This window comes from Oncorhynchus kisutch, linkage group LG8, assembly GCF_002021735.2.
Source record: "Oncorhynchus kisutch isolate 150728-3 linkage group LG8, Okis_V2, whole genome shotgun sequence".
NCBI classification, from domain to species: Eukaryota; Metazoa; Chordata; class Actinopteri; order Salmoniformes; family Salmonidae; genus Oncorhynchus; species Oncorhynchus kisutch.
Genome location: NC_034181.2, coordinates 29,153,079 through 29,179,794, shown reverse-complemented (window position 1 = coordinate 29,179,794; position 26,716 = coordinate 29,153,079). Strand labels below are relative to the sequence as shown.

General features: G+C 44.8%; 1 protein-coding gene across 2 annotated transcripts in view; it reads right to left on the bottom strand.

The window, feature by feature from the left end:
- The window catches only part of LOC109894908 (tetratricopeptide repeat protein 28), a 216,204-nt gene that overhangs the window by 54,273 nt on the left and 135,215 nt on the right, over nt 1-26,716 (bottom strand). For both annotated transcript variants that reach the window (XM_031830060.1, XM_031830061.1), the window contains exon 5: nt 13,713-14,220. In XM_031830060.1, coding sequence (XP_031685920.1) covers nt 13,713-14,220 — 508 coding nt within the window. The remainder of the gene's footprint in view (nt 1-13,712; nt 14,221-26,716) is intronic.

Genomic DNA, 26,716 nt, shown 5'->3' with positions numbered 1-26,716 from the left:
GTCATTCTGTGCTGTGTGTGGACAGAGGCTGTTGTGGTCTGCTACACTGTGGAGCATTCTGCCAGCTGCTGCCTCTCTCTCTGCTGCTCTGTCCAGCTAAGAGGATTTCCACATCAATGGAGTCTCTGCCACTGTGCCGGGTTGATACCAGGGATAGAAGGAAGATGGCCAATCACCAAGCAGCCCTCAGCCCTGGCCTAGAATCCAAATTCTAGCTCACCTTCCATTTATGTCAGTTTGTTAACACAAGGGCTTGAAGAATGAATACAAAGCAACATATTCAATTGCTATATAAAAATCATTGGTCTAGAAAATTGCAGGACTAGCAGATGCATACTTGCTTTCTAGACCAGTGTATCCAAACCCTGGTCCTCCAGTACCCTCAACAGTCCACATTTTTATTATAGCCCTGGACAAACACACCTCATTCAGCTCATTGAGGGCTTGATGATTGAAAACTGAGACAATGTGTGTTTAACAGTTTGATTGATTTCCACATTGAACTTGCGGTGTGTAGTGGTTGTGTTTTCAGTTTACTGGCTTGATGCTTGGTCCAGAGTGGATAGATAATGTGGAATCAAGTGGAATCAGGTGCGCTTGTCTAGGGTAACAATAAAAATGTGGACTGTTGGGGGCACTGGAGACCAGGGTTGGAAAATACTGGACATCTAGATATTATACATGATTGGGTGTGGTGTGTGTAGACCTGTGGGGGGCGGTAGAGAGCTGGGGGAGAGGAGGCAGGCAGGGCCCTGATTGGGGGTGGGGTGTAGAGGGGTAGGGGTCTGAGTCTGGGTCTGGACTTAGGTACCAAATCCTCCCTCAGAAAACACACGTCTCTCACAGCCTGACAGACACGCTGAGAGAGACAGGAAGGTGGAAGATAAAAAGAAAGGGGGATAGATGGATGTGTGCTGAGTGGGAGGCCTGCCAACACAAGCACACACAGACAGGCCGCTGCACCTTCCACCCCTCCGCCTGCCTGCCTGCGGGCCCAGCTGGGCTGGCTTCCTCTCTGCTTTCTCCAGCTGACCCGTCATTATCCTGCAGCCCAGGCCCACTGTCACGGGTATCCCTGCTAACCCACAGCCAAACCGCTGTTACTTCTGGATCTATAATAGCTCTGGATAGTTAGGTAGCTTATGTTAATGTCCAGTGTGTTGAGCAAGACACTTTGGTTTCCGTTTTGTAAAGAGATAAAATGCCATTGAGGGTTGGGCTGAGGAAGAGGCGGGCTATACATTTACTAAATGCAAAGGGAAGCTTTTACGGTGCTGTTTGAGTTAATGGTGACACCGTAAATGCATTCATAAGAAATGCATACGGCACATAGCTATGCGTGGACGGTGGAAATGTGGGAGAATGTTTGAGCGGGCTTCCAGTCCAATATTTGGCATGGTCCTCTGTCATCAGACTGGGCTGAAGGGGGCCAAGGAGAGGGGGAACTAACTGCTGCTTTTCCATGAACATGAATGTGGGCCAAGCAGCACAGATCTGCTACACTAGGAAGTCTCCAGGAGAAGAGAACAAGACTGGCATCCAATGTAATCACCTTAAACCCCCCTCCCCTCCTTCCACACACAGTATAGTATCTAGGCTTTCCATTCATGTCCTTCCTGTCTGTGTGTCCTGAACCAGGACCATAGCAGGTCGTATTTACCTGTTGTTCACTAACAGACTACCTCCAGATTGGCCCGAGATAAATGCACCTTCTATGATTTGGTTTCCCTCGCTCCCTGTCTCCTTCCCCGTAGCATTCTTTCATTCACTCTGACTGTTCCATTAGGCTGGATAAATTCCTCTGTAAATCCAGCCACTGCCCTCCCGCCTTACAAAAAGACTAGGGTGTTTCCAACGACAACCAACCTGAGAGCTCTCCTTCTCCGACTGCCTCAGTCTGCTCCAGGACACATGGCTGTGTTCCTGTAGTGAGCCATATATCCAATCCCCCCCCTCCTGAATCTCTCCTGCCCCAGTGACAAGATCCAGAATAGTGTTCTTTACGGTTCTGTTAGGCTCTGCTGTTGTTCGGTTGTGTTTCCTGTTTGATTTGAATGTGGCTCAGCATTAAGAGGTCCTCTGGGAAACAGGATGAAAACAAGTGATTGCTTAATTAAAACTCGTACCTCCCGCCCTGTTCATTTATGGAGTCGCCATTTCAAATGGCTTTCTGAGATGCAAGAAAAAACAATGACCAGTTGGTTAGAAAATGATAGAGGGGAGGAGGGAGAGGTAGGAGATAAGGGGGTTAACAACAACTTCCAAACAAACTTGTTAAAAACCTCTTTGAAGTGAATTGCAGGGGAAAATAATATCATTTATATTCTGTTTCATGAATAACAGAAATGTGAGCTAAATGCGAAAGCCACCACTCGAGTCCTCTTCGAGATATTAAAAATTGCTGACTAGGGGGTAGGTTAGCCGGTTAATGAATAATAAATGGAGGCTGGAATGCAACATTTTCATATCCTTTATAGGTCAGCGTGCACTGAGCCAAGGCTCCTGTCACCGCTGGGCATCAGTGAGCCTACCAGCCTCAGTAATAAACATGTTGCCATCCCTGTGCTGAGCGGAGCGGAGTGCTAGCTGGCTACATGTTACCTCTAAGCCATGACAGGGGCCGCTCCACCCTCTCCACATCAACATAGATCATTAGAGAAGAGCTGAGAGAGGGGAATAAAAGTTCTGTGATGAAACACTTTCTCTCTCTCAACATGTTCTCTCCCCCTCGCTATACGACACTGTCATTCTTTTCCCTTTTCTCTTAAGCTTGTTAATCGTACAAGCTTGATCATGTCCTCGTTATGTAGATCAGGGGTTCCCAAACTTTTTCACTCGGGGCCTCCCTTCTAGCATTGGGGAACATTCTAAACCTAACCCCCCCCCAGGATTAAAGCTTATTTCCTGACATTTTGTCATGTCTAATGTCTATTCATGTGATATTTGAGAGACACAATAATTACAACCATATATGTGGGCTAAAAAACCTAAATAACATGGGCTAGTTGATCTGGGCATTTCTGACAAGTTATAAATAGCTCTCTAAGTATACAATGACAAACATGACAAGAGCAACTGATGATGCACTACCCAATTTCGCCCCACAATTTGGGAACTACTGGTGTAGAACATATTGTATCTCTGCATGGTGGTACTTCAAAGCAAGCGGACTGTACAGTAGGCTACAGTATGTCAAGTTGGCTACAGTATGTGGGAGAATGACTAGGCAACAACAACATTCCCCCCTTTACCATCAACACAAACAACAACAACAACAACAATGGTGTAATTAGAGAAATTATGCTTTTCATGCCCACTTCAGTCTCTGTTATCTTCATTATTCAGCTCTTGGAGAATCAGCTATTAGGTAATTAAGTGATTCATCTATTCAGTTTCAATTACTGGGAGCCTGACAGCCTCAGATTACAATCACTACGGGAGGGAGAGGGAGAGAGAGAGAGAGAGAGAGAGAGAGAGGCACCATCAAGCAGAGCAAATGAAAAGAAGGAGAGAGAAAAAAAGACAAGGAAAGAGAGCAAAGGAGAAACAAGAGGTAGAGACAGGAGGGCACCTTCCACACAATCACCTAGCAGTCCCCTGGGCCTCCTTCCCAGCCATCACCATGAAGAACTGCAGCTTTTCCCTGGCAATACAGAGCAACAGGCCCACTCTTCTCCTCCTCCCATTCATTTCCCCCCATTTATTTTATGGTTTTGTCACCAGCTATGGGTCTTTGACACTACATCAAATACTGTAATTATTGTGCCAAGGAATTTGAAGTATTGTTGCGGTTGATGTATGCTTGCTGTTACTGGTGAGACTAAAGATTATCCTGATACCGAGCTAGCTGAAGGAGAGATAAACCCACGATTAGCTTCCTGTTTGACATACAATGTTAAAGGGAAACTTTGGGAATTTGGCAATGAAGCCCTTTATCTACTTCCCCAGAGTAATTTTATGTCTGCATCCAGTGTGAAGGAAGTTAGAGGTAGTTTTGCGAGCCAATGCTGACTAGCGCAATGACTGGAAATCTATGGAATCCCTTAACATGCTAGCAGTTACCATAGACTTCCAGTCATTGCGCTAATGCTAGTTAGCAATTGTGCTATCACTAGTTAGAAACTTCCTTCAAACTGCACACAGAGACATAAAAAAGGTATTGACAAGTCCATCGGACACTGTCAAAATCCTGAAGTATCCATTTAGTGCTTCGTATTGGAAGAGAGGTTTGGATCTCTCTTTCCTATCGGTCATTTCAAACAGCTCTTACACTAAAAGGGCATTATCATAATTTTACAATTTCACAGTATTATTCCAAACTCATGTCTGGAAATATATATAAAACCCTAGAAAATCACATTTTTGATTGCACTGGGCCTTTAAGGGTGGACTACGGTGCACTAGCTCAGCAATGCACTGCCCCCTATTACAGGATTCAAATGTAGCATCATAAACTGTAATCGCTAGAGGCCCTGTTTTATGACCACAAGTAATCAGGATACCTTTCTGAATATATATAGATGGGACCTAAGTGATTACAGCACTGGTTGGGTGTTATGCTGGTCAAAGGCGAGCAGCGTCAATTTATGTTTGGTTGATTAACCTTGGTCCCTGCTTCCACGCTCTCTCTTCTGAGGATTAGGAACAAGTCATCCTGGAGCACCATTATGTCTCTTAGTTGTCCATTAGAGTCAGCTTTACAACTGTCTAGATGGCAGTTATAAGTCATCCCACCAACGTATATTATAACGACTGGACTCAAATACAGCTGAATGGGCTACAGATGTCGGATCTTAATGATCCTGCAGCAGGAGTATTTTAATGAATATTGAATATTTATCACTGCCAGGGGGCAGCTGGAAGCGATGTTTGTAGGCTATACAATGCAGTACCATACCTACCATACAGATTCTGTTCCAACAGCCCCACCCCCAACCTAATGGAATGGCCCCACCCCATGGCCCATCTGGCAATTTGTAAAATGTATACCAGTTCAATGGTGGTCCCTACAGCATGTCAAAAAAAGGGGCAGGGCATGTTTCTTAACTTCTTGGTGACAGGGGACAGTATTTTCACGTCCGGATGAAATGCATGCCCAAATTCAACTGCCTGCTACTCATCCCCAGAAGGTAAGATATGCATATTACTAGTCGATTTGGATAGAAAACACTCGGAAGTTTCTAAAACTGTTTGAATAATGGCTGAGTATATAACAGAACTTATGTAGCAGGCGAAACCCAGAGGAAAAACCATTCAGAATTTTTTTTGTTTTTTTGAGGTCACTCTCTTTTCAATGAGGTTTCATTGGGAATCCAGATTTCTAAGGGACCTTCTTGCTGTTCCTATCGCTTCCACTGTATGTCAACAGTCTTTAGAAATTGGTTGAGGTTATTCCTTTGTGTAATGAAGAAGTACGGCCATCTTGACATGAAGTGTACTGTTAGATAGAGGCGCGTGACCAGAAAATATGCTACAGTTTGTTTTCTTCCTGTATTGAACACGGGATGTCTTCAATTTTATTGATTATTTACGTAAAAAAAATACCTAAGGTTGTATTGCAAAAGTAGTTTGAAATGTTTTGGCAAAGTTTACAAGTAACTTTTGAGATATTTTGTAGTCACAATGCGCAAGTTGGAACCAGTGTTTTTCTGGATCAAACGCGCCAAATAAATGGACATTTTGGATATATATCGACGGAATTAATCGAACAAAAGGACCATTTGTGATGTTTATGGGACATATTGGAGTACCAACAAAAGAAGCTTGTCAACGGTAAGGCATGAATTATATTTTTATTTCTGAGTTTTGTGTCGCGCCTGCAGGGTTGAAATATGGTTTCTCTCTTTGTTTACGGAGGTGTTATCCTCAGATAATAGCATTGTTTGCTTTCGCCGAAAAGCCTTTTTGAAATCTGACATGTTGGCTGGATTCACAACAAGTGTAGCTTTAATTTGCTACCTTGCGTGTGTGATCAAATGAAAGTTAGATTTTTATAGTAATTTATTTGAATTTGGCGCTCTGCATTTTCTCTGGCTTCTGGCCACGCTAGCGTCCCACATATCCCACAGAGGTTAAATATAGGATGGCATCTGTGATTTGGTTATGCATACTGTAGGCCTATAATGTGGACTGGAACTATGCACTTCTTTCAAACCATGAAGCTGGGAGAGATGATGGTTCATTGATGATGGTTCATTGACGATGGTTCATTGATTTGTGCAGGACAGTGATTTAATAGGATAATCGGTGTACCAGGCCAAATGAAATAGATGAATGGGGCTGTCAACTCTTTGAGAATTCTTTACAGATATGAATTTCTATCTGTAACTGCTGGCATGTGTGGTGCGCATTAGACTGTTTATTTTGTCCACCCCTTGCATTTTGGAACATTTGCGTGTATTACCATGTGCCCGTTGCTGCGCTTATACTGTGAAGAAATAATGGATTATTACAATTTTAAACAAAACGTTCTGATCTAGTCCATCTGTCTTGTTGTGTTGATAGGCTATGCAGGCTATTTTTAGACTGCAGGTCCACTGGGCATTAGTTCAAGTAGCCTATTTAGGCTATGTGCAGGCTACAGTGCGACTCGTGTGCATTCTTCTGTGGATAACAAACATGTACATATTTGTAGGGGGTAGATGTATTTTTCATTAGGTAACACTGCATTTGGATAGTCAATCTATAGTTGCTCTACAGACTATTGGTAACATTTCAACTAACTATCTACTAAACATAACCCTATCTCTAACCTTACCCTAACCCTTATTCTAAAATGAACCCTAACACTTATCCTAAACCTAACCCTCTAACCTTACACTAACCTTTATTCTAAACCTAACCCTAACTCTCTAACCTTACCCTAAACCTAACCCTAACTCTCTAACCTTACCCTAACCCTTATTCTAAACCTAACCCTAACACTTATCCTAAACCTAACCCTTATTCTAAACCTAACCATAAACCTAACAGTCTAACAACTCTCTAACCTTACCCTAACCCTTATTCTAAACCTAACCCTAACTCTCTAACCTTACCCTAAACCTTATTCTAAACCTAACCCTAACTCTCTAACCTTACCCTAACCCTTATTCTAAACCTAACCCTAACTCTCTAACCTTACCCTAACCCTTATTCTAAACCTAACCCTAACTGTAACCTTAGCAAGCAGTTGATTATCAACAGATAATTTGTTGATAGTATGATAATCTGGACTATCCAAATAAAGTGTGACCATTGTTTTATTACATGTTCAAGGCAAGCAATAGGCAGAATAAATGAGTGGTTGCCTCAGTGCCTGTCTGGTCCAGCGGTTACACCCGCTAACCCCGGCATACATACAATATGCCAGTTGGCATCGGTTCGAATCCGGCCCTTTGACTCATTCTTCCCCATTTTTCAACACTGTTATCTCTCAAAAGCAACAGAAATTACGAAAGAAGTGGGACTGCCCCACTCCTTAAAAAATACCTGTAAGAAATAATAATAATAGGCAGGTATAATGATAATACTGTAGGATGACGATACAAGCTAGGTCTAATAATATGCCATTTAGCAGTGGGTGGATTTGAACATTAACACATGGATGTGGCAAATTGCCCGATTCTTGAACGATAATAATGACCAAATCATTGTGGCATGATGAAAGAGACACGGTTGGAGCTGGGGAGTGGGGATGGTCAAATCAAATCAAAGGTTATTTGTCACACGCGCCAAATTCAACAGGTGTAGACTTTACAGTGAAATGCTTACTTATGAGCTCTTTCCCAACAATACAGGATTTAAAAGTAAGAAAAATTAGCCATTTTGTTAATGAATAGTAACACAATAAAATAACAAGACTATATACAAGGACTACCGGTAACGAGTCAATGTGCAGGGGTACTAGGTAGTTGAGGTAGTTTAGGTAATGTGTACATGTAAGTAGGGGTAAAAGTGACTAGGCAATCAGGATAGATAATAAACTGAGTAGCAGCAGCATATGTGAAGATTGTGAAAGAGTGTGAAAGTGTGTGTGTGTGTGTGTGTGTGTCTGTGTGTGTCTGTGTGTGTGTGTGTGTGTGTGTGTGTGTGTGTGTGTGTGTGTGTGTGTGTGTGTGTGTGTGTGTGTGTGTGTGTGTGTGTGTGTGTGTGTGTGTGTGTGTGTGTGCGTATGTATTGTGTGTATGTGAGTGTTGGAGTGTCAGCGTAGTATGTGTGAGGGTTCAGTGAGTGTGTAGGTAGAGTTCAGTGAGTGTGTATAGTGCCGGTGCAAGAGAGTCAGTGCCAATAAAAAGGGGGTCAATAGTCAGGGTAGCCATTTGATTAACTGTTCAGCTGGCTTGGGGGTGGAAGTTGTTCAGGAGCCATTTGGTCCCCGACTTGGCGCTCCGGTTCCACTTGCTGTGCGGTAGCAGAGAGAACAGTCTATGACTTGGGTGGCTGGAGTCTTGACAATTTTTAGGGCCTTCATCTGACACCGCCTGGTATAGAGGTCCTGTATGACAGGGAACTCAGCCCCAGTGATGTACTGGGCCGTACGCACTACCTTATCGCCTTATGGTTGTATGTCAAGCAATTCCTATACCAAGTGGCGATGCAGCCAGTCAAGATGTTCTCAATTGTGCAGCAGTATAACGTTTTGAGGATCTGAGGGCCCATGCTAAACCTTTTCAGCCTCATGAGCGGGAAGAGGCATCATCATGCCCTCTTCACGACTGTGTTTGTGTGTTTGGACCATGACAGGTCCTTAGTGATGTGGACACAGAGGAACTTGAAGCTCTCGACCCACTCCACTATAGCCCCATCGATGTCATTCAGCTGTCAATCAACTGATAGACCAAATCATCTCATCAACTCAGCCAGGGAAACAAACAGTAGCCTATTATCAGTTTTCACACCTTTTTGACAACGGATAGGCTAACGAATAGCCTATAGAATGTATTGGAATATAAGCAAATAACAAGGGGCCTATTGCAACCATCGATGGCACAGCTGATCTCAATTGTAACCATTATTGGTCACCTCATTACCGCTCCATAAAATATGCCTTTCAAGATATCTTAGGCCGCTGGTTGGTATTGTCATTGAACAATTTAGTCCATTTTAACAGACAAAGGGCGATTTATCTATTTGTCAGACATTCCAATGTGTATCAGTAGCTAAGTTTCCATCCAATTGGCGACAGATTTTTATGCAAATATTCTAAATCTGCATATGAAACTATGTGCATTTTCCCACCAGTGGTGTTTCCACCAAACAGACTTGTTGTGGATAAAAATCAGTGTGTGTTGACGTAATGCACACAAAATGTACTTTTTTTGCTTTAAGTTTTCATGTACCGAATAAAAATGGAAAGTTCAGTGTTTCCATCACATTTCAACTCTACTGTTAAATTGCAAATGTTCCTACTCTGGTCTTGGCACGTGTGCTCTAGCCAACAGCTCACAGATACAGTGCAGGTAGGCTAGTCTACATGATGAGATTATTATAGATAAGAGACAGAATATTTGTATTTGTCAAACGCCAGTCAAGCATCGATCATCATGTCACCAGAATAAGACCCTCTGTATTTATTAGAAAAGAGCATCAAGTTCATCACCGTGCACTTTCACCACCCTGTGAAGTTCATTATAACTTCTTTCATCTGTAGCCTAATAAACTGCTTGGTTTCCCGAGTCGTAGTGGGTGGACCACACACCATATAATCGTGTGACTCCAAGTTCACTTCGATACTTCGGTTATTATATCAATATATGCGCATAAAGGCATTGCCACTTCCATTTCTTGCACAATTCATTTTACAGACAAAAAGATCCCACCATGTTGAATGAACAAATTATTCCTCAACATTACATTATACCGAAACTTCCTGTTTCCATCACAGCCGTTGTGATTTTTTTTATACGGTAGGATTTTACTCGCACAAGAACTGTGGATGGAAACATGGTTAGAGTATGGCTGCATTTCAGATACATTTTTGTACATTTGAATATTGCAGAAATAGGACCTAGGCTTAGCGTTTGAGTGAGCGAGAGAGATTATGATTTTGATAGCAAGCCCTGATACCAGGGCTTGCTATCAAACTGCCCCCGCATGGAGAGAAAGAGAACTGTAGCAGGATAAGCCTTTGCAACAAAAGAGGATCTGAAATTAGGATCTGACATCTGCATGTCGTCGACGACTGCTGGTATTGACTATCCATAGAGGCACCTTTATCCACTGTCCGGCTACGCTTTATCAGTGAGTACATTTACATGCACAGTAATAATTCGATATTAAACTGATTGTGCAATAGTCACGGCGGGGGTGGGTGTTGGGGGGTGTACTAAGCTTTAGGTATATATATATATAACACTTTTTTTAAGTGATTTGATAAAATATTGAATTTGGCCTTTCCTACTGTAGCCCATAGAAATGCATTGAATAACACATTCGTAAATGGCAAAAAAGACAGTCAAAGAATGTATCATAAGGAATAAGGTTTTGAAGTGTCTGTCCTACATCTAGGAGATATATTTAACACTATTTAACCCCTTATTTTTGTTGGCAGAAAACGACCTCTTATACTTCCGTTTATTTGTATGGATTACCTTCAGACGAGTCCTGTGACATTTGTGGAGGTTGTTGAGCAAAACGGAGAACATGTTCGTGAGAGTCTTCCCTTTCCATAGTGGGGTCATATTAGCTTGTAGCTCAAACGGTTCGGACGCTACAGACAGAAGTTGGCACATCAGCGTTAGGGACTTCAGAGGAGTCCAGTGACATAAGGGGGTGGTAGAGCAAAACGGAGAACACCACAGAGGTCAGAATAGTTGTAGGCCAAACCATTCAGATGCTACAGACGTTTTAGTGAGAATAACGATTTTGGGGATGTCTCATGGTCTGACAAACACCACTGTAGATCGGCCACCCTCCACTGCAGATGCTGTAGGCCTATATAGGTCGATGCGGTAGATTGAGACACCTGGTTTTCTGAGCAATCATTTGGATTATTAGGACATGTAAACACCTTATTAAGCGGCATTCCGGCGATTTATTTGATCTATGCATGTGCTAGCACCAGTCGTGCGAGCCTCCCTCTTTATCGCAAATAAAGTGAGTTGGGAACAACTGAATGTATGTGTCTTAGAAGTAGTTTTCACATACAAACTTAATATGTCCCAACTTGGTCACTTTGGTAGAACTTTCATTTTGAGGGCACTTTTCTGCGTTCAGGTAGCCTGGTTTTAGATGTGTCCATGTAAACAGAATTATTAGGGAAACCGTTCTTCTTGCAAAGCATGTAAACGTTTTCATCAAACTATTATATTCATCTGACTATCAACAATAATCACATTATTGTGTGCATGTAACCGTACTCAGTGTTTCCTCCCCTAGGAGGGGAGGGGGTGACTGGGATCTTGCTGCAGGGGGCTGATGGTGTCTTCCTGGGGCATGCATCTATGTAGATGTATAGAGGTATGCAGTGGCAGCCAAGATGTAGCAGCATATACTGGAAACACTGGTTTTACAATTAGATTAGCCCTGGATTGTCAAGGTTACCTTGCTAATACTTTTAGATCTGCAAGTTTTTGACCGTCAGATGACCAGGGCTTTGAAAAGGGGACAATAGTTACATTTCAACTCCAATCAAAAGGCCTGATCTTATGAACTTAACTTCCCTCTCTCTCTCTTTTTTATTTATCTACTCCACCAGGATTCATTTGCTAGATTTGATTAAATCCTTGCCGGTGAGGGGAGAGAGTTCCCATGAAAATTGTAAAAGGTTTTTATGGGCTTAATTTCTCCTGTGACAGTGTGATAGTTATATGTTGGTGTTTCATCACTCTAACACATCCCAGCCAGTGATAAGTCACTGAGGCTGTCTGTCTGCTCTGCTCTGGGTCCATGCAGAGATTCCTGTCCTAACCAATCACATCACACCCCCCAGACCAGGCAGATGTATCCTGTATCACGCAACACTGCAGTAAATCTACATAACAGTGGTAGACTGGACATAGCAATGTATTTAGTTGACTGCTGTTCAATGACCTTTGTTCTCACACCATTCACTACTTAGGCCTCCATTTTAAACAACATTTAAACATTTAAAACAACTGTGAACAACTAAGGAACATCCAAATAAAGAAGCTACAGCAATATACACTCACCGGCCAGGTACACCCATCTAGTACTAGGTCGGTTCCCCCTTTGCCTACAGAACAGCCTGAATTTTTGGGGGCATGGATTCTACAAGGTGTCGAAAATATTTGTTGCTTAATTGGTATCAAGGGACCTAACGTGTGCCACACCATTACACCACCACCAGCCTGTACCATTGACACCAGGCAGGATGGGGCCATGGACTGTTACGCCAAATCCTGACTCTGCCATCAGCATGACTCAACAGGAATCGGGATTCCTTGCGCCAGGCAATGTTTTCCCACTCCTCAATTGTCCAGTGTTGGTGATCGCGTGCCCACTGGAGCCGCTTCTTCTTCTTTTTATCTGATAGGAATGGAACCCGATGTGGTCTTCTGCTGCAATAGCCCATCCGTTACAAGGACCGACAACTTGTGTGTTTCGAAATGCTGTTCTGCATACCACTGTTGTACTGCGCCGCTATTTTCCTGTTTGTGGGCCCGCCTGTTAGCTTGTACGATTCTTGCCTTTCTCCTTCAACCTCTTTCATCAACCAGCTGTTTTCACCCACAGGACTGCTGCTGACTGAATGTTTTTTGTTTGTCACACCATTCTCTGTAAACACTAGACACTGTTGTACGTGAAAAGCCAAGGAGGGTGGCTGTTTCTGAGATACTAGATCTGTCGCGCCTGACAAAGACAATCACACCACTCTCAAAGACGCTTAGGTCACTCGTTTTGCTCATTCTAACGTTCAATCGAACAGTAACTGAATGCCTCGATGCCTGTCTGCCTGCTGTATATAGCTCATCATGGCCACGTGACTCACTGTCTGTAGGAGCGATCCATTTTCGTAAACGGATCTAATAAACTGTCTGGTGAGTGTATATGAATGTGGTATGCAGAGACAGGTAAACATATGTACTACTGATATAGTCGTATCTCGAACCGACAACAAGCAGAGGACAAGCAGGAGCCGAGAATAACAACATGAGAGGAATGCGGATATCACCCCACCATCAATAAGGGAGAATACTGATGCTGCCTCCACCTCCACACATTCTCTCCCTCATGGGCAAACCATGACCTCTACACTCCTGTTCTAGCCTGTTCCCATCACATCCTCCCAAGCTCCTTGTGAGGAAGAATCCTGGCTCTATGCTGATGGAGCAAACACACTGTAAACATTTCCCAACCTCCGCTTGCCTGTTACGTCTTCCTATCATCTGCCAGAGTAACTTTCTAACAACCAGGTGCTTCCTCATCCTGTAGGATGGATGGGGCCAAATAGAAGAACTTATCCCACATGCTTATCAGAAAAGGTAAGCCAACAACACGATTGGCTGTGCTGTACATAGTTCTTAACACGAGGGACTGCTCTGTGCATTTTTCTCAACACGAGGGAATGTCCTTAAATTGTAGGGTCAGGCCTAGGAGCCACTCTAAGGGGGAGCATAACACTGTACTAGACTAGAAATAGTCTTTGTTAGCCATGTCTGAAATGAAACCTAAAAATAAAGATGTTATAGATGGATATGATCTCCTGATCAGTCCCCCGGCCCACTCCCCACAGCCTACCCGTCCCTCTATGTTGATTGATAAATACGTACCCAGGTTGGAGGAGGCTCTTCCCTCTGCAGCTCTGTCCTTCAGGCCCTCAGCGATGGCCAGCTGCTGTTCATGGTACTGCTTGGCTCTCTCCAGGTCCTGCATGCAGCGTGCAGCATGACCCAGTCCAGCGTACGCCCTCATCTCTATAGGCTGCTCCTCCAGCTCCTGGGCCAGCTCCAGCACATGGGTGTGGTAGGACATGGCCTTGTCAAAGTTACGGTGGTAGTGGTAGGCACTGCCCAGGTTGCTGTAGGCACGGGCCTCCTCCCTCTTGTTGGTCAGGGCCTTGGCGATGCCCAGGTGCTGCTCGTGGCATTGTACAGCGTTTTCAAAGTCGCCCATAGCAATGTAGACAGCGCCCATGTTGCCCAGCTCTCGTGCCTCTGACAGCTGGTCTTTGGATTGCTTTGCCAGTAGGACACACTGCTTGTGGCTGGCCAGGGCATTAGGGTAGTCCCCGATGGCTGTATACACATGACCCAGGCTGCTCAGAGCCATAGAAGCTGCCTGGAGACACAGAGAGAACACACAGACAGACAAACATCAGGCAAGCAATTAAGGTCACATAGTAAAAACACTTATAAACTAAAGCTTTGTGAAAATGACCTACATTTTGTCAACATTTTACTGAGATGATTGGTTTTGCATCTCAAACACAACACACTCCCTCAACATCCCATTCCCCAAAGTATATATTTTTTTAAAGTGTAAAAATCTAAACTCCCAAATCTGTTTGGAGGCATAATGCAAACAACAAACAAAAATGCTTTGCTTCCTTTTTGTGATCAGAGGGGGGTAAACCCTGTTGCAGATTAGCACAGTGGCAGGCTTGTTTTAAAGCCAACAGTTTCCCTTCATGGAGTGTGCCACCACCAATGGAACAAAGAGCCAGTTAATCAAGAGGAAATGAGAGGCTTAACATCACTCTTCAGCTGTGGGAGGGAGACAGACCTACTAACTGACTGACTGATTCCCAGCATCAGCCTTCCTGATAGAGAAGTGTTGAATAGATGAATTCAACACTGGCAACACTTCTCTATCAGGAAAGCTGATGCTGGGTATAATTTGTAGCATATTCGTATCTTTCACCTCAACAGGATCTTTCTCCTCTCACCACCATCCACCTGCATAGATAGGAAGTGTAACACAAAGTGTAGGGTGTGCAGTAAAGTGGAGTCGTCTGAAACAGTGCAGGCCTGACCCTCTAAGTAACACACACATTGTAGGTTTATTAGTTGTTATATAGAGGGTAAACTGCTGGGAATTGGGGGCGGCTGTATCTGTGTGGACAGATGTTGCATTAATTGCAGAGGAGAGGGTCAGCTTAATAACACATCTCCTTCCTCCCTCTCCCACCCCTTCTCTCCCTCTCTGTGTCCTAGAACGGGAGGGGCCTGGAGGGGTTGGACAGGGGCCAGGGAAGAGGATAATCACCCTGACAATTAAGGCCACAACTCCTCTTGATTTCCCTGCCTGGGTAGGAGCCTCTGTGACATTGATACTTGGGGTTACACTGAGTGCATTTAGAAGTAACCAAGCAAAGGATGACTGGAAAGTCAAACAACCAGTCATGGATTATTATTAACTTCTGTTTGCTAAGCCTTCAGTCTGTGTTGCTCGTCATCAAAAGGCATGTGCCTCAACAGTGCTGAGGTCACTACTGAATGTTAATGTCAACACATATGAAAAAGCAATCACTCATGTATAAACGCAATGGCACATGTCAACCCACTTCAGTTTATTACAGGAAAACACTGCGCTTTAAAATCAAGATACAGAATTCCATAAACACCGCAAGAAGTAATTTAGTGACGAAATGTCAAGGTAATTCCTGCTCCCACACAGAGAGAAAGAGAGAGTTTCATAGCACCTTTGCTCTGAGAATGCAAAATGAACACATGGCTTTTATTGAGTTCCATTAATTCATTAAAAAAACTATGCATAACCTAAGAAAAAATCTATACTGTAAAACACTTTCCCACACTCATACAAACACACACAAGCTGGCAAACACATACACATTTCCTACCTTTCATACTTTGTTTCTCAAACACACATACACACAAACACACACAACAGTGCTACCTTTCTTTCATTTCACAGGGCTGCTGATGCCTGGAACATATTACCTGCCGACATAAGGACTTCCAGCAGTTTGCTGGAGTTTAAAGCCTCGACAAGATATTATATGGGGCCTAGGAGGCAATTACCTCCCGTCACAACTGTTGCTGTTTCATGTTCCCAGATAGCCTATCTAGGTCTGCTCAATTACATGTGCTGTTTGAAGCTCCGCTCAGCTCCATCTCTTCAACTCCAACTTCCACTCTGTGAGCAGAGAAACCGAGAGGATTCCTCTGCTCTCGCTGTCTCTCGGGGAAATGAGTGAGAGGAGGAGGGCAGGAGAGAGAGAGAGAGAGAGCTATCTTTCTCCACAGTTGAGATGAGTTGTGCTTGTGATCAGTGTCCCTTTAAAGTGAGACTGCAACACTGCATTTTCTCCCCAGATAGAGAGTTGATGGGGAGTCAGTGGAGGAGCGAGTCTTGCCTGCCACTGTAGATGTGTTCTGCTAGGCTTGGGGACAGACAGACGCTGGGACCCATTTTACAGTCAGTGGTGACTACAGCCCTCCCTCAGCACTGCTCATGTAGACTGATGGAAATCACAAGTACCGAGCAGTCCAAGAAGGGAACATTTCATCGAAACATTTGATTTCTGCAATGGCGACTGTTCTAATTTGATTTAATTTATTTTCTATACTTATCTATCCCCCCCCTCCCCTCCCCCACCTCTCTCATTCCATCTGTGCAGTCAGATCTGATTGTGTTTACAGAGTCCGGCCCTTCTCCGGATGTGTGCTGATTTGATTAATCCAAACGTCGGCCTTTATAAACTGTTGATAAACCGCTGATCCCCTAATGAAAGGTAAACTGGTGCAGCCCCCTGAGGGAGGGTGAAGGATTGTGGGGGTGAGCTGCAGACAACGTCTTCATCAGAACAGCTTGGCTAAAGAGTACTATTCCATTTGTACAACGCAGGCAGGGACAGTGTTTAACATTCCTGGCTGATACTCCAATGACAGCCATTTGTCGTGGATATGTTTATATTGTACAACACATTAGACAAATGGCTTTTTCATACCACATGCTAGTGGTAATGCATCGTCGTTAACATAGTGACCTTCAGGGCTGAATGTAGATTTCATTTCTTACCAGTACAGGACACTCAAGTTTGCACTCACATTTGTTTTTATACTACAACAATTACAGGGCAGCCTAATCTGACACTGACAAACAGGTCAATAAAAACCATGTTGTCTGATCCATATAATTGTCCTACAAAATGGGGAGACACAAATACGACATGACGCCCATCTAACCTGGAGGAGGAAATGACTGTCCAAAAACAAACAAAAGTGGCGCTGACCCAATGACAAAGACAGTGAATATGCACACTCACCGGGGATGCCAATAAGCTGGTGCCAATAAGATAGGCTACTGTTCGCTCAACTAAGTTAACAATTTGGGGGCCTCCTGAGTGGCGCAGCGGTCTAAGACACTGCATCGCAGTGCTTGAGCCGTCACTACAGACCTGGGTTCGATCTCAGGCTGTATCACAACCAGCCATGACCGGGAGTCCCATAGGGCGGCGCACAATTGGCCCAGCGTCGTCTGGGTTAGGGGAGGGTTTGGCCAGAGGGGCTGTACTTGGCTCATTGCGCACTAGCGACTCCATTTGGCCGGCCGGGTGCCTGCAGGCTGACTTCCGACACATTGGTGCGGCTGGCATCCGGGTTAAGTGGGCGGATGATAAGAAGCGCGGTTTGGCGGGTCATGTTTCGGAGGACACATGACTCGACCTTTGCCTCTCCCAAGCCTGTTGGGGAGTTGCAGCGATGAGACAAGATCACAATTGGATATTATGAGAAAAAGGGGGTAAAACACAAAAGGCTACTTTTCATTCAATTAAGTTAAGAATTTTGATATATAATAGACAGATTTGAGTCTTTTCGTTGTCTTCTCTTTACAGCAATAGCCATTTGCTTTCCAAACAGTTTTCCGCGGCTGTACTTTTAAATATTGCGGTATGACTGTTTGGGTCTCTCTGCATTTCACTGACAGTCGCAACTTAACAATCATCTATATGGTATTTGAAGTGCACACTGCCCAAATTGCGGGCCCTTCCGACTATGCGATTTAAACAATCCACAGCCTTTTCTTTCAAGAAGCTACTAATCTTCTGTGGCCAAACCATGCTGTGGCCAAACTATTTCTGTATAGACAGGAGTAAGCTAATTAGGCTATATAATTTTGGCAATTTAATTAATGATATTTACTTTAGGGAAAGCTTCCCCTAGCTGTATGGACACGCTGCCTATGCATTTTATTGTGTTATAAACACAACCAGTCATGATGTTTTTATCTTACTGTCAAACAATCACTTAACAAAGGCGCTCCTGTTAGCTACCTGCGCACATTCGTTCACTCACAAAATAACTTCAGCATTCAAACCCCAACAGTGCACTTTGCACCAGCAATTTAATGAATGGAAAGAGACTTCATGATGCCATTCAAATGATGTCATTACAACTGCAGTTACAATACACCTAAAATCCACTGTTGTCCATGTACGCCTCGGTCACGGCCACTCATTTCAGCATTGACAAAATGTAAGTGTTCTCCTCAAACCACAACGCAATTTGGAGCGCACACCACCCAGTTTTCAGTCAATTTGCAAATTTGTCATGCTGCTGACCTGCAGTAATGTTAGATAATAGTGTAGTCACCTATAGTTTTTTGGGCATGTTGTATTAATTGTTACAGGCTCAGGTTAACGGTACGACGTACCCCCACTATTTATTTCGGCCGGGACGCCATACTGGACCGTACCGCCTTACTTTCACCCCTGATGACCCTCCCATGTCATGCTGCAGTAACACTCCTGATCCCTGGTCTGTGACACTGGGCCCCTGGTGCGTGTGTGTGCGTTTCATTTCCTTGCCAGTAACAATCCACGCTAGATCACTGCTCTGCTCAGCTGTGTGAGGGAGTTTGCCTCACCTCAGATCCTTTCTGCCTGACTTAGAACACTGCTAACTACAACCCAACCACCACTACCATCATAATCACCATCGCCTAGCAGCAGTGCTGATAGGATGGAGGTGGTTTCCATGGGAACCTCAGTGGTTTGATTCCAGCCCACCAGGCAGTAGGGGAGAGTCTGCCACTTCCAGCCATCTGAAGCATGCCACCTCCTGAGCACACACAAATAGGCAGACTAAGGCATTGGCCACTGCACAAACTGTCACCCGCTGCTCAGACTAAACTGTTTTCAGAGAGCTTTACACCTCTACTGTACCTCTAGAAGCCCCCTGGCTGCCTGTTGCTATGATGATTACACTGCTAAGCTGTCTGTTTTTACTGACAGCCATTTTTACTGACACGATCTCATTCATATCAGTAGTAGTAAATCCCTGATGATGATGACCAACAACAACAATACAAACAACATATTTGATCGGTACACTGGGTTCATTACAAAGTTGTTTCTGTAAAACAGACACACCCAGCAACATTGAAAAACATGAAGGCACAGCCATAAACTTACTGGTCACTGGTATTTTTGCAATAACCATAAAACCACACTGCCAGCCTACAGACCATGATATGTATTTAATGTGATCCTGGTTAGGAACGGATAGGAAGTACATGGTTATGCCCTAGTCAATGGCTCCATAAGTTATGAGTAGTGCAATGTATGCTGCATTTAGACAGTGGTAATGTCCCAAATGGCACACCATTCCCTATGTAGTGCACTAGTTTTGATCAAAGCCCTATGGTCTGTGGTTTAAAAAAGTGCACTAAATAGGGAATAGGGTGCCATTTGGGATGGTGGGGATATTGATTATTCAGTGTTTCAGAGAGAGCACAACAGAGAGGTGTACAAAAATTGAAACGCAACATGCAGCAATTACAGCGATTTCGCTGAGTTACAGTTCATATAAGGAAATCAGTCAATTGATGGATTTCACATGACTGGGCAGGGGAAGGCTCTGGTTACCTCGGCTACCGTGCTGGCTCATCCGGATCCCTCTTTGGAGTTTATAGTGGAGGTGGATGCGTCCGAGGCTGGGATAGGAACCATGCTCTCTCAGCGCTCGGGCACGCCACCAAAGCTCTGCCCCTGTGCTTTCTTTTCGAAGAAGCTCTGCCCGGCGGAGCGAAACTATGATGTGGGGGACCGGGAGCTGTTGGCTGTTGTCAAGGCTCTGAAGGCATGGAGACATTGGCTTGAGGGGGCTAAAAACCCTTTACTCATCTGGACTGACCACCACAATCTGGAGTATATCCGGGTGGCGAGGAGACTGAACCCTCGCCAGGCAGGGTGGGCCATGTTTTCACTCTGTCCTACAGATCAGGATCCCAGAACGCTAAGGCAGACGCACTGTCCCGGATGTATGACACAGAGGAGCGGTCCATAGATCACACTACCATACTTCCGGCCTGTGGGAGTTGGACGCGGACATAGAGCGGGCGTTAAGCACAGAGCCCACTCCCCCCCCAGTGTTACAACCCCTACCCATTCCACAACGGCCGTGGTCGCACCTGTCGGTGGACTTCCTGACGGATCTTCCTCCCTCACAGGGCAACACCACGATCCTGGTCGTTGTGGATCGGTTTTCTAAGTCCTGCCGTCTCCTCCCTTTGCTCGGTCTCCCTACGTCCTTACAGACTGCGGAGGCCCTGTTCACTCACGTCTTCCGGCACTCCGGTCTCTGATCGAGGTCCCCAATTCACGTCCAGGGTCTGGAGAGCGTTCATGGAACGTCTGGGGGTCTCGGTCAGCCTCACCTCAGGTTTTCACCCTGAGAGTAACGGGCAGGTGGAGAGAGCAAATCAGGATGTGGGTAGGTTTCTGTGGTCATATTGCCAGGACCGGCCGGGGGAGTGGGCGGAATTCATCCCCTGGGCAGAGATGGTCCAAAACTCACTCCGCCACTCCTCCACTAACCTCTCTCCTTTCCAGTGCGTACTGGGGTATCAGCCGGTTCTGGCACCGTGGCATCAGAGCCAGATCAAAGCTCCTGCGGTGGACAAATGGTTTAAGCGCTCGGAGGAGACCTGGGACGCTGCCCATGTGCACCTACAACGGGCCGTGAGGCGGCAGAAGGCGAGCGCCGACCGCTACCGCAGTGAGGACCGGGTCTGGCTCTCAACCAGAAACCTGCCCCTCCGCCTGCCCTGCCGGAAGCTGGGTCCGCGGTTTATGGAGCAGGTTACAACTTCCCCCTGATTACTGTATTAATCCCTCGTTCCATGTGTCTCTCCTCAGGCCGGTGGTGGCAGGTCCACTCCAGGAGTGTGAGGTGCAGGAGGTTCCTCCTCCCCCTCTGGACCTCGAGGGGGCCCCGGCGTATGCTGTTCGAGCCATCCTGGACTCAAGGCGTCGGGCGAGGGGCCTTCAGTACCTTGTGGAGTGGGAAGGGTACGGTCCGGAGGAGAGATGCTGGGTGCCGGTGGAGGACGTCTTGGACCCTTTGTTGCTGCGGGAGTTCCACCGTCTCCATCCGGATCGCCCTGCACCTCGTCCTCCGGTGTCGGCTAAGTCTATTTACTAATTTCTGATGTTCTGCGCCTGACTCCTATACACCAGCTACACACATACTTCCTTACACACTTTCTGAGTAAAAATGCAAGGCGAGGTCTACCTTTGAAAAGCGAGTCAGGTAAAGAGCATTTTTTCTGTCTAAAATGGGCAGTGTTTTGAGACAGGCTTGTATAAGCTAAGTTGCTAATAGGCAGAAGAAAGCATAATTTGTCTGATTCTCTGTAATAATGGTTTGGGAATAATAATAATGACCTTTATTAAGTGGTTTCTTGCATCAAACAACACATTTGTAGTCACCTCCTTGTCTGAAGGACAAGTGGATAAACAGGCTAATGTCAAGCCCTATATATATTTTTCCAAAAGTCTCATGGAATGTAGACCTACATTGAACACCACACATTGGCTGCTATTGTAAGCTGAATGATAGAACAGCTATTTCCATATTAAAATGTTATGGGATGATAGGCCTATATTATGAGCAAAAGCCACAGTAGCCTACTTGGCCACTGTTATAATTGTAACTTAAAGCAGGTACAGCCTCAGTGTTCACAATAAACGCGAGCCAGAAGTTACACAGAATTTTCACAACGTTCAAGTTTTAGAGGGAACATTGGCCTGCATCCCTGTGGAACGCTTTCGACACCTTGTAGAGTCCATGCCCCGACGAATTTAGGCTGTTCTGTGGGCCAAAGGGGGTGCAACTCAATATTAGGAAGGTGTCCTTAATGTTTAGCACACTCAGCGTATTTAGTGAACTTATTTAATGCATTACAGATGAAATATAACCGGGCATGATGTCTGCATATTACTACTTTCCCCATTAAAAACGGGTTAATATTTGAAAAAGATGAATCATGCGAGTAAAAAGATCTTCCTGGCTTCAGTGTTTTTCTTAACGAGCTCGGATCCAGTCAGAAGTAACAAACAGAACAGGCTGAGAATAGAAGCCAGGAAGGCAGAGCCCCGAGCCTACTACATAAAGGAGAGGAGAGTGAGTTGGAAGAGGGGATAGATAAAAGGCTAGCAGGGAATCTGTTTGAACGATGACATCCCGGGGGTGAGGATGTCTGTAGATCTGAATTCACCTGTAGAGATGCATTTTGACAATAAAGGCAACATCTCAACCGTAATAAGGAGAGAAAACCACTAGTTATGGGGGGGGAAAGGATGCAGTTACATATCGTGAAATTATTTTGGATGATATTATATCGATGCTTTGACTCTAAGTACTGATTTGTAACATTTTTGCTAGATAGTGTTAGCTAGCGCTAGTCGGCTGTACTGTACCTGCGACAAAACTTTGGTATTTTTGATTATATAGCTTGTTCTCTATCTTCCTTTAAAATAGGGAGCCAACATGTTTTCAGCACTTTTATTTCCATGACTGATCAAAACAAATTTTATCATGCTCTCTCGTCTCTCTCATACTCTCTCTTTTCTCTCATACTCTCTCTTTACCCTCATGCTCTCTCGTCTCTCTGCAGCAGACAAATCGCAATAAAATCGAGTCACAATACAGTATCGAGTCACAATACATATAGAATCGTGAGAATTGCAATATCGTATCGTTGGAGAAATATCAAATATTCAGAGAGCTTTATAAGTATGAACTCCAATCCTCTCCTCTCCCTCTCTCTGTAAACTACCTTTCCTTCTCTCCTCATCATTTATCCAGAGCTGTACCCATCTCTCCTCTCCCTCTCTCTGTAAACTACCTTTCCTTCTCTCCTCATCATTTATCCAGAGCTGTACCCATCTCTCCTCTCCCTCTCTCTGTAAACTACCTTTCCTTCTCTCATCATTTATCCAGAGCTGTACACATCTCTCCTCTCCCTCTCTCTGTAAACTACCTTTCCTTCTCTCCTCATCATTTATCCAGAGCTGTACCCATCTCTCCTCTCCCTCTCTCTGTAAACTACCTTTCATTCTCTCCTCATCATTTATCCAGAGCTGTACCCATCTCTCCTCTCTCTCTCTCTGTAAACTACCTTTCCTTCTCTCCTCATCATTTATCCAGAGCTGTACCCATCTCTCCTCTCCCTCTCCCTGTAAACGACCTTTCATTATCTCCTCATCATTTATCCAGAGCTGTACCCATCTCTCATCTCCCTCTCTCTGTAAACTACCTTTCCTTCTCTCCTCATCATTTATCCAGAGCTGTACCCATCTCTCCTCTCTCTCTCTCTGTAAACTACCTTTCCTTCTCTCCTCATCATTTATCCAGAGCTGTACCCATCTCTCCTCTCCCTCTCTCTGTAAACTACCTTTCCTTCTCTCCTCATCATTTATCCAGAGCTGTACCCATCTCTCCTCTCCCTCTCTCTCTGTAAACTACCTTCTCTCCTCATAATTTATCCAGAGCTGTACCCATCTCTCCTCTCCCTCTCTCTCTGTAAACTACCTTTCCTTCTCTCCTCATCATTTATCCAGAGCTGTACCCATCTCTCCTCTCCCTCTCTCTCTGTAAACTACCTTCTCTCCTCATCATTTATCCAGAGCTGTACCCATCTCTCCTCTCTCTCTCTCTCTCTCTGTAAACTACCTTTACTTCTCTCCTCATCATTTATCCAGAGCTGTACCCATCTCTCCTCTCCCTCTCTCTGTAAACTACCTTTCCTTCTCTCCTCATCATTTATCCAGAGCTGTACCCATCTCTCCTCTCCCTCTCCCTGTAAACTACCTTTCCTTGTCTCCTCATTATTTATCCAGAGCTGTACCCATCTCTCCTCTCTCTCTCTCTCTATAAACTACATTTCCTTCTCTCCTCATCATTTATCCAGCGCTGTACCCAACTCTCCTTTCCCTCGTCTCTGTCTCTCGCTCTCTCTGTGTTTGCACACTGGTATGGATCCTCTGGGAGCCACCATTAGATCAGGCAAACGACTGCCTCTCCGCCATATCAAAACCTTCTGCTTTTTTAAGCAGGCGGTAGCTGTGCTCTGCCAAGCGCATACACATATAGATGTGGCTGACTGCACTCTCTCTCACTGCACAAAACAGTATGCAGCTGTCTGCGGGGGACACTTCTCACAGTGGGCAATAAGCCAAGCATGAGCCATGTAAGTCACCCTCGGTAGGGCATTTCCTAGACAAAAGAAATATCACTCACCACAGTTGCTACTGCCCTCAGAAGAATAATAGTCATAATAATAACCATTTTCATTTTTGTAATCTTCTCACACACCATTACCACACTATTATCATCATCATCATCATCATCATCATCATCATCTTCAGAGCAGGGGTTGATCCCATTTAAATTTAATTCAGTGAATCCCAAACAAATCCCAAACAAAAAATTATTGTAAAGTGCCATTTATTTTCAATTCCCGAAATAACATGGGATTGATCCCAGCCCTGTTAATCTCCCAAAGGATCTTATCAGTTATCAGATGCCAGTGATCCCAGTTGTTCCAGCAGCATCACCTGTGTGACCTCCAGGCAGCAGATACATGGAGGCAGTGGGCTGGGAGAGTGACAATTACTTAGCCTCCCCAGGACACACACACACACAATGGATTGATTGGTGAGAAAGGTCAGTGCCTGGTTGAGGGTACTCTTGACAGCATCACCACTTCCACGCTGGCGAGACAGATAAGCACACATGCATACACACATACACACAAACAAACATAAACACACACACACACAGTAACATTCACACAAGCACAGGGACTCACAAGCCAGAAAAAGTACGCACACACTCTTTCAGTAGTTTCCTACATGCTGTGCTCTGGCGAGCTGGAATGCCTATTTATTTTCCTGAGCTGTGGGTAGCCTTGTGCAATGGTGCCAAGCAAATAGGGGATCATTTGTGGTCACACCAGAGTCAGTCCCGGCATACATTCAATCACACACACTCACTCACACACACTTACTTAAACACATACACACACATACACACACAGCAACACACAAACATATGTGTCCACTAGAGGCCCTTGGCAGGCCACTTGATAGCTGTGTGTCTGTCTTTGTGAGTGTGTGAGTGCGTGTGTGTGAGTGAGTGAGTGTATGAGTGAGTGTGTGAGTGAGTGTATGAGTGACTGTGTGAGTGAGTGTTTGAGTGACTGTGTGTGTGTGAGTGTATGAGTGTGTGAGTGAGTGTGTGAGTGAGTGAGTGAGTGTATGAGTGAGTGTGTGTGTGAGTGTGTGTGTTGCGTGTCTATGGCAGAGAGTCCAGGGTGGCCAACAGGCACTGGAGAGGAAGAGATGTGAGAGGTGAAGAGTAAAATTGCCACTGACAGTCTCTATTGGTGTTGCTGGGAAAATCTAACTAAGCCCTTCAAGTGGTGTAGGGTTGATATTTCAAGCTACCCCTCTGACAATTCGCTAGACAAAACAAGAGGGACGTTTTGGAAATTGCCGTGTTGAGTGAGGAAGTGAGACAGGGTGAGAAAGGGTAGGAGGGTATCAGACATTCCCCCTACCTCCCCTCCTGTACCTCAGTCCACTCAGGGCAGGATGTCAGCATTGTTCAACTGTTAGCGGAAGCCTTGTGTTTATTGATATGTGTGACTGTAAGCTCTGGGTGGACAGGAATGACTCGGTGGGCACATCAGGGGAAGCTAAGCGGTACATTTTGAGAGCATGTTAGATGCCTTCTCTAAGAGACTAGCTCTCAGAGAAAAGCTCAGCTGCTGTTTGTTCATTCTGTGAATGATCATGTCCATGGTGTAATGGGATAGCTGGGTAATGTCTGTAGGTCAGTGGAGAGGGCTGAGTCTGTCATGGAGGGGGAAGGGGACGTGGCTGGGCACTTAGAATTCTATTTGAAATCTATTAAAAAAGGAAAGAGAACCAACATCTGACCTGGAAAATGAAAGTAAATACAATCCTTTGTGGTGAAAAGGGCTCATGACTGGTAAATGACACTGTTCAGTACCATGGTTTTTGAGGTAAACCTTTAAGGCCTTTTAACTAAGCATCTACCAAATGTAGCGTGGACAGATACTATGTTGTGCTGTGTTGTGCTGCGTAGCTTACTCCTTGCTTTATCACTGATGGGGGTTAGCTGGAACGGCTGGGGTGACATTGATTAATGTGGTCAGCAAAGACTACGCTTATCCAAACCTTCCTACCAGCCTTCTACCCTGTGGGCAAGAGAAATGTAATGAAAAAGAGAGAGGAGTTCAGTTCACTGAGGAGTCCGGGTGAGTAGTGGAAAGTGGGGGACTATGCAAGAACAAATATAATGGCAGCTGTAAGGGAAGGTGAAGGGGCTGCAACAGTTTATATACAACGTCATTTACGACATCCATCCATTAAAAGCTAATTAGCAGTTGTTATGGCTGCATGCTGGTGTGAGGACAGAGCACAGCACTATATTTAGCATCCACAGTCTCAGCCTGCATCTAATAGCATCCAGGAAACCAGTCCAAGGACAGCACACCACAG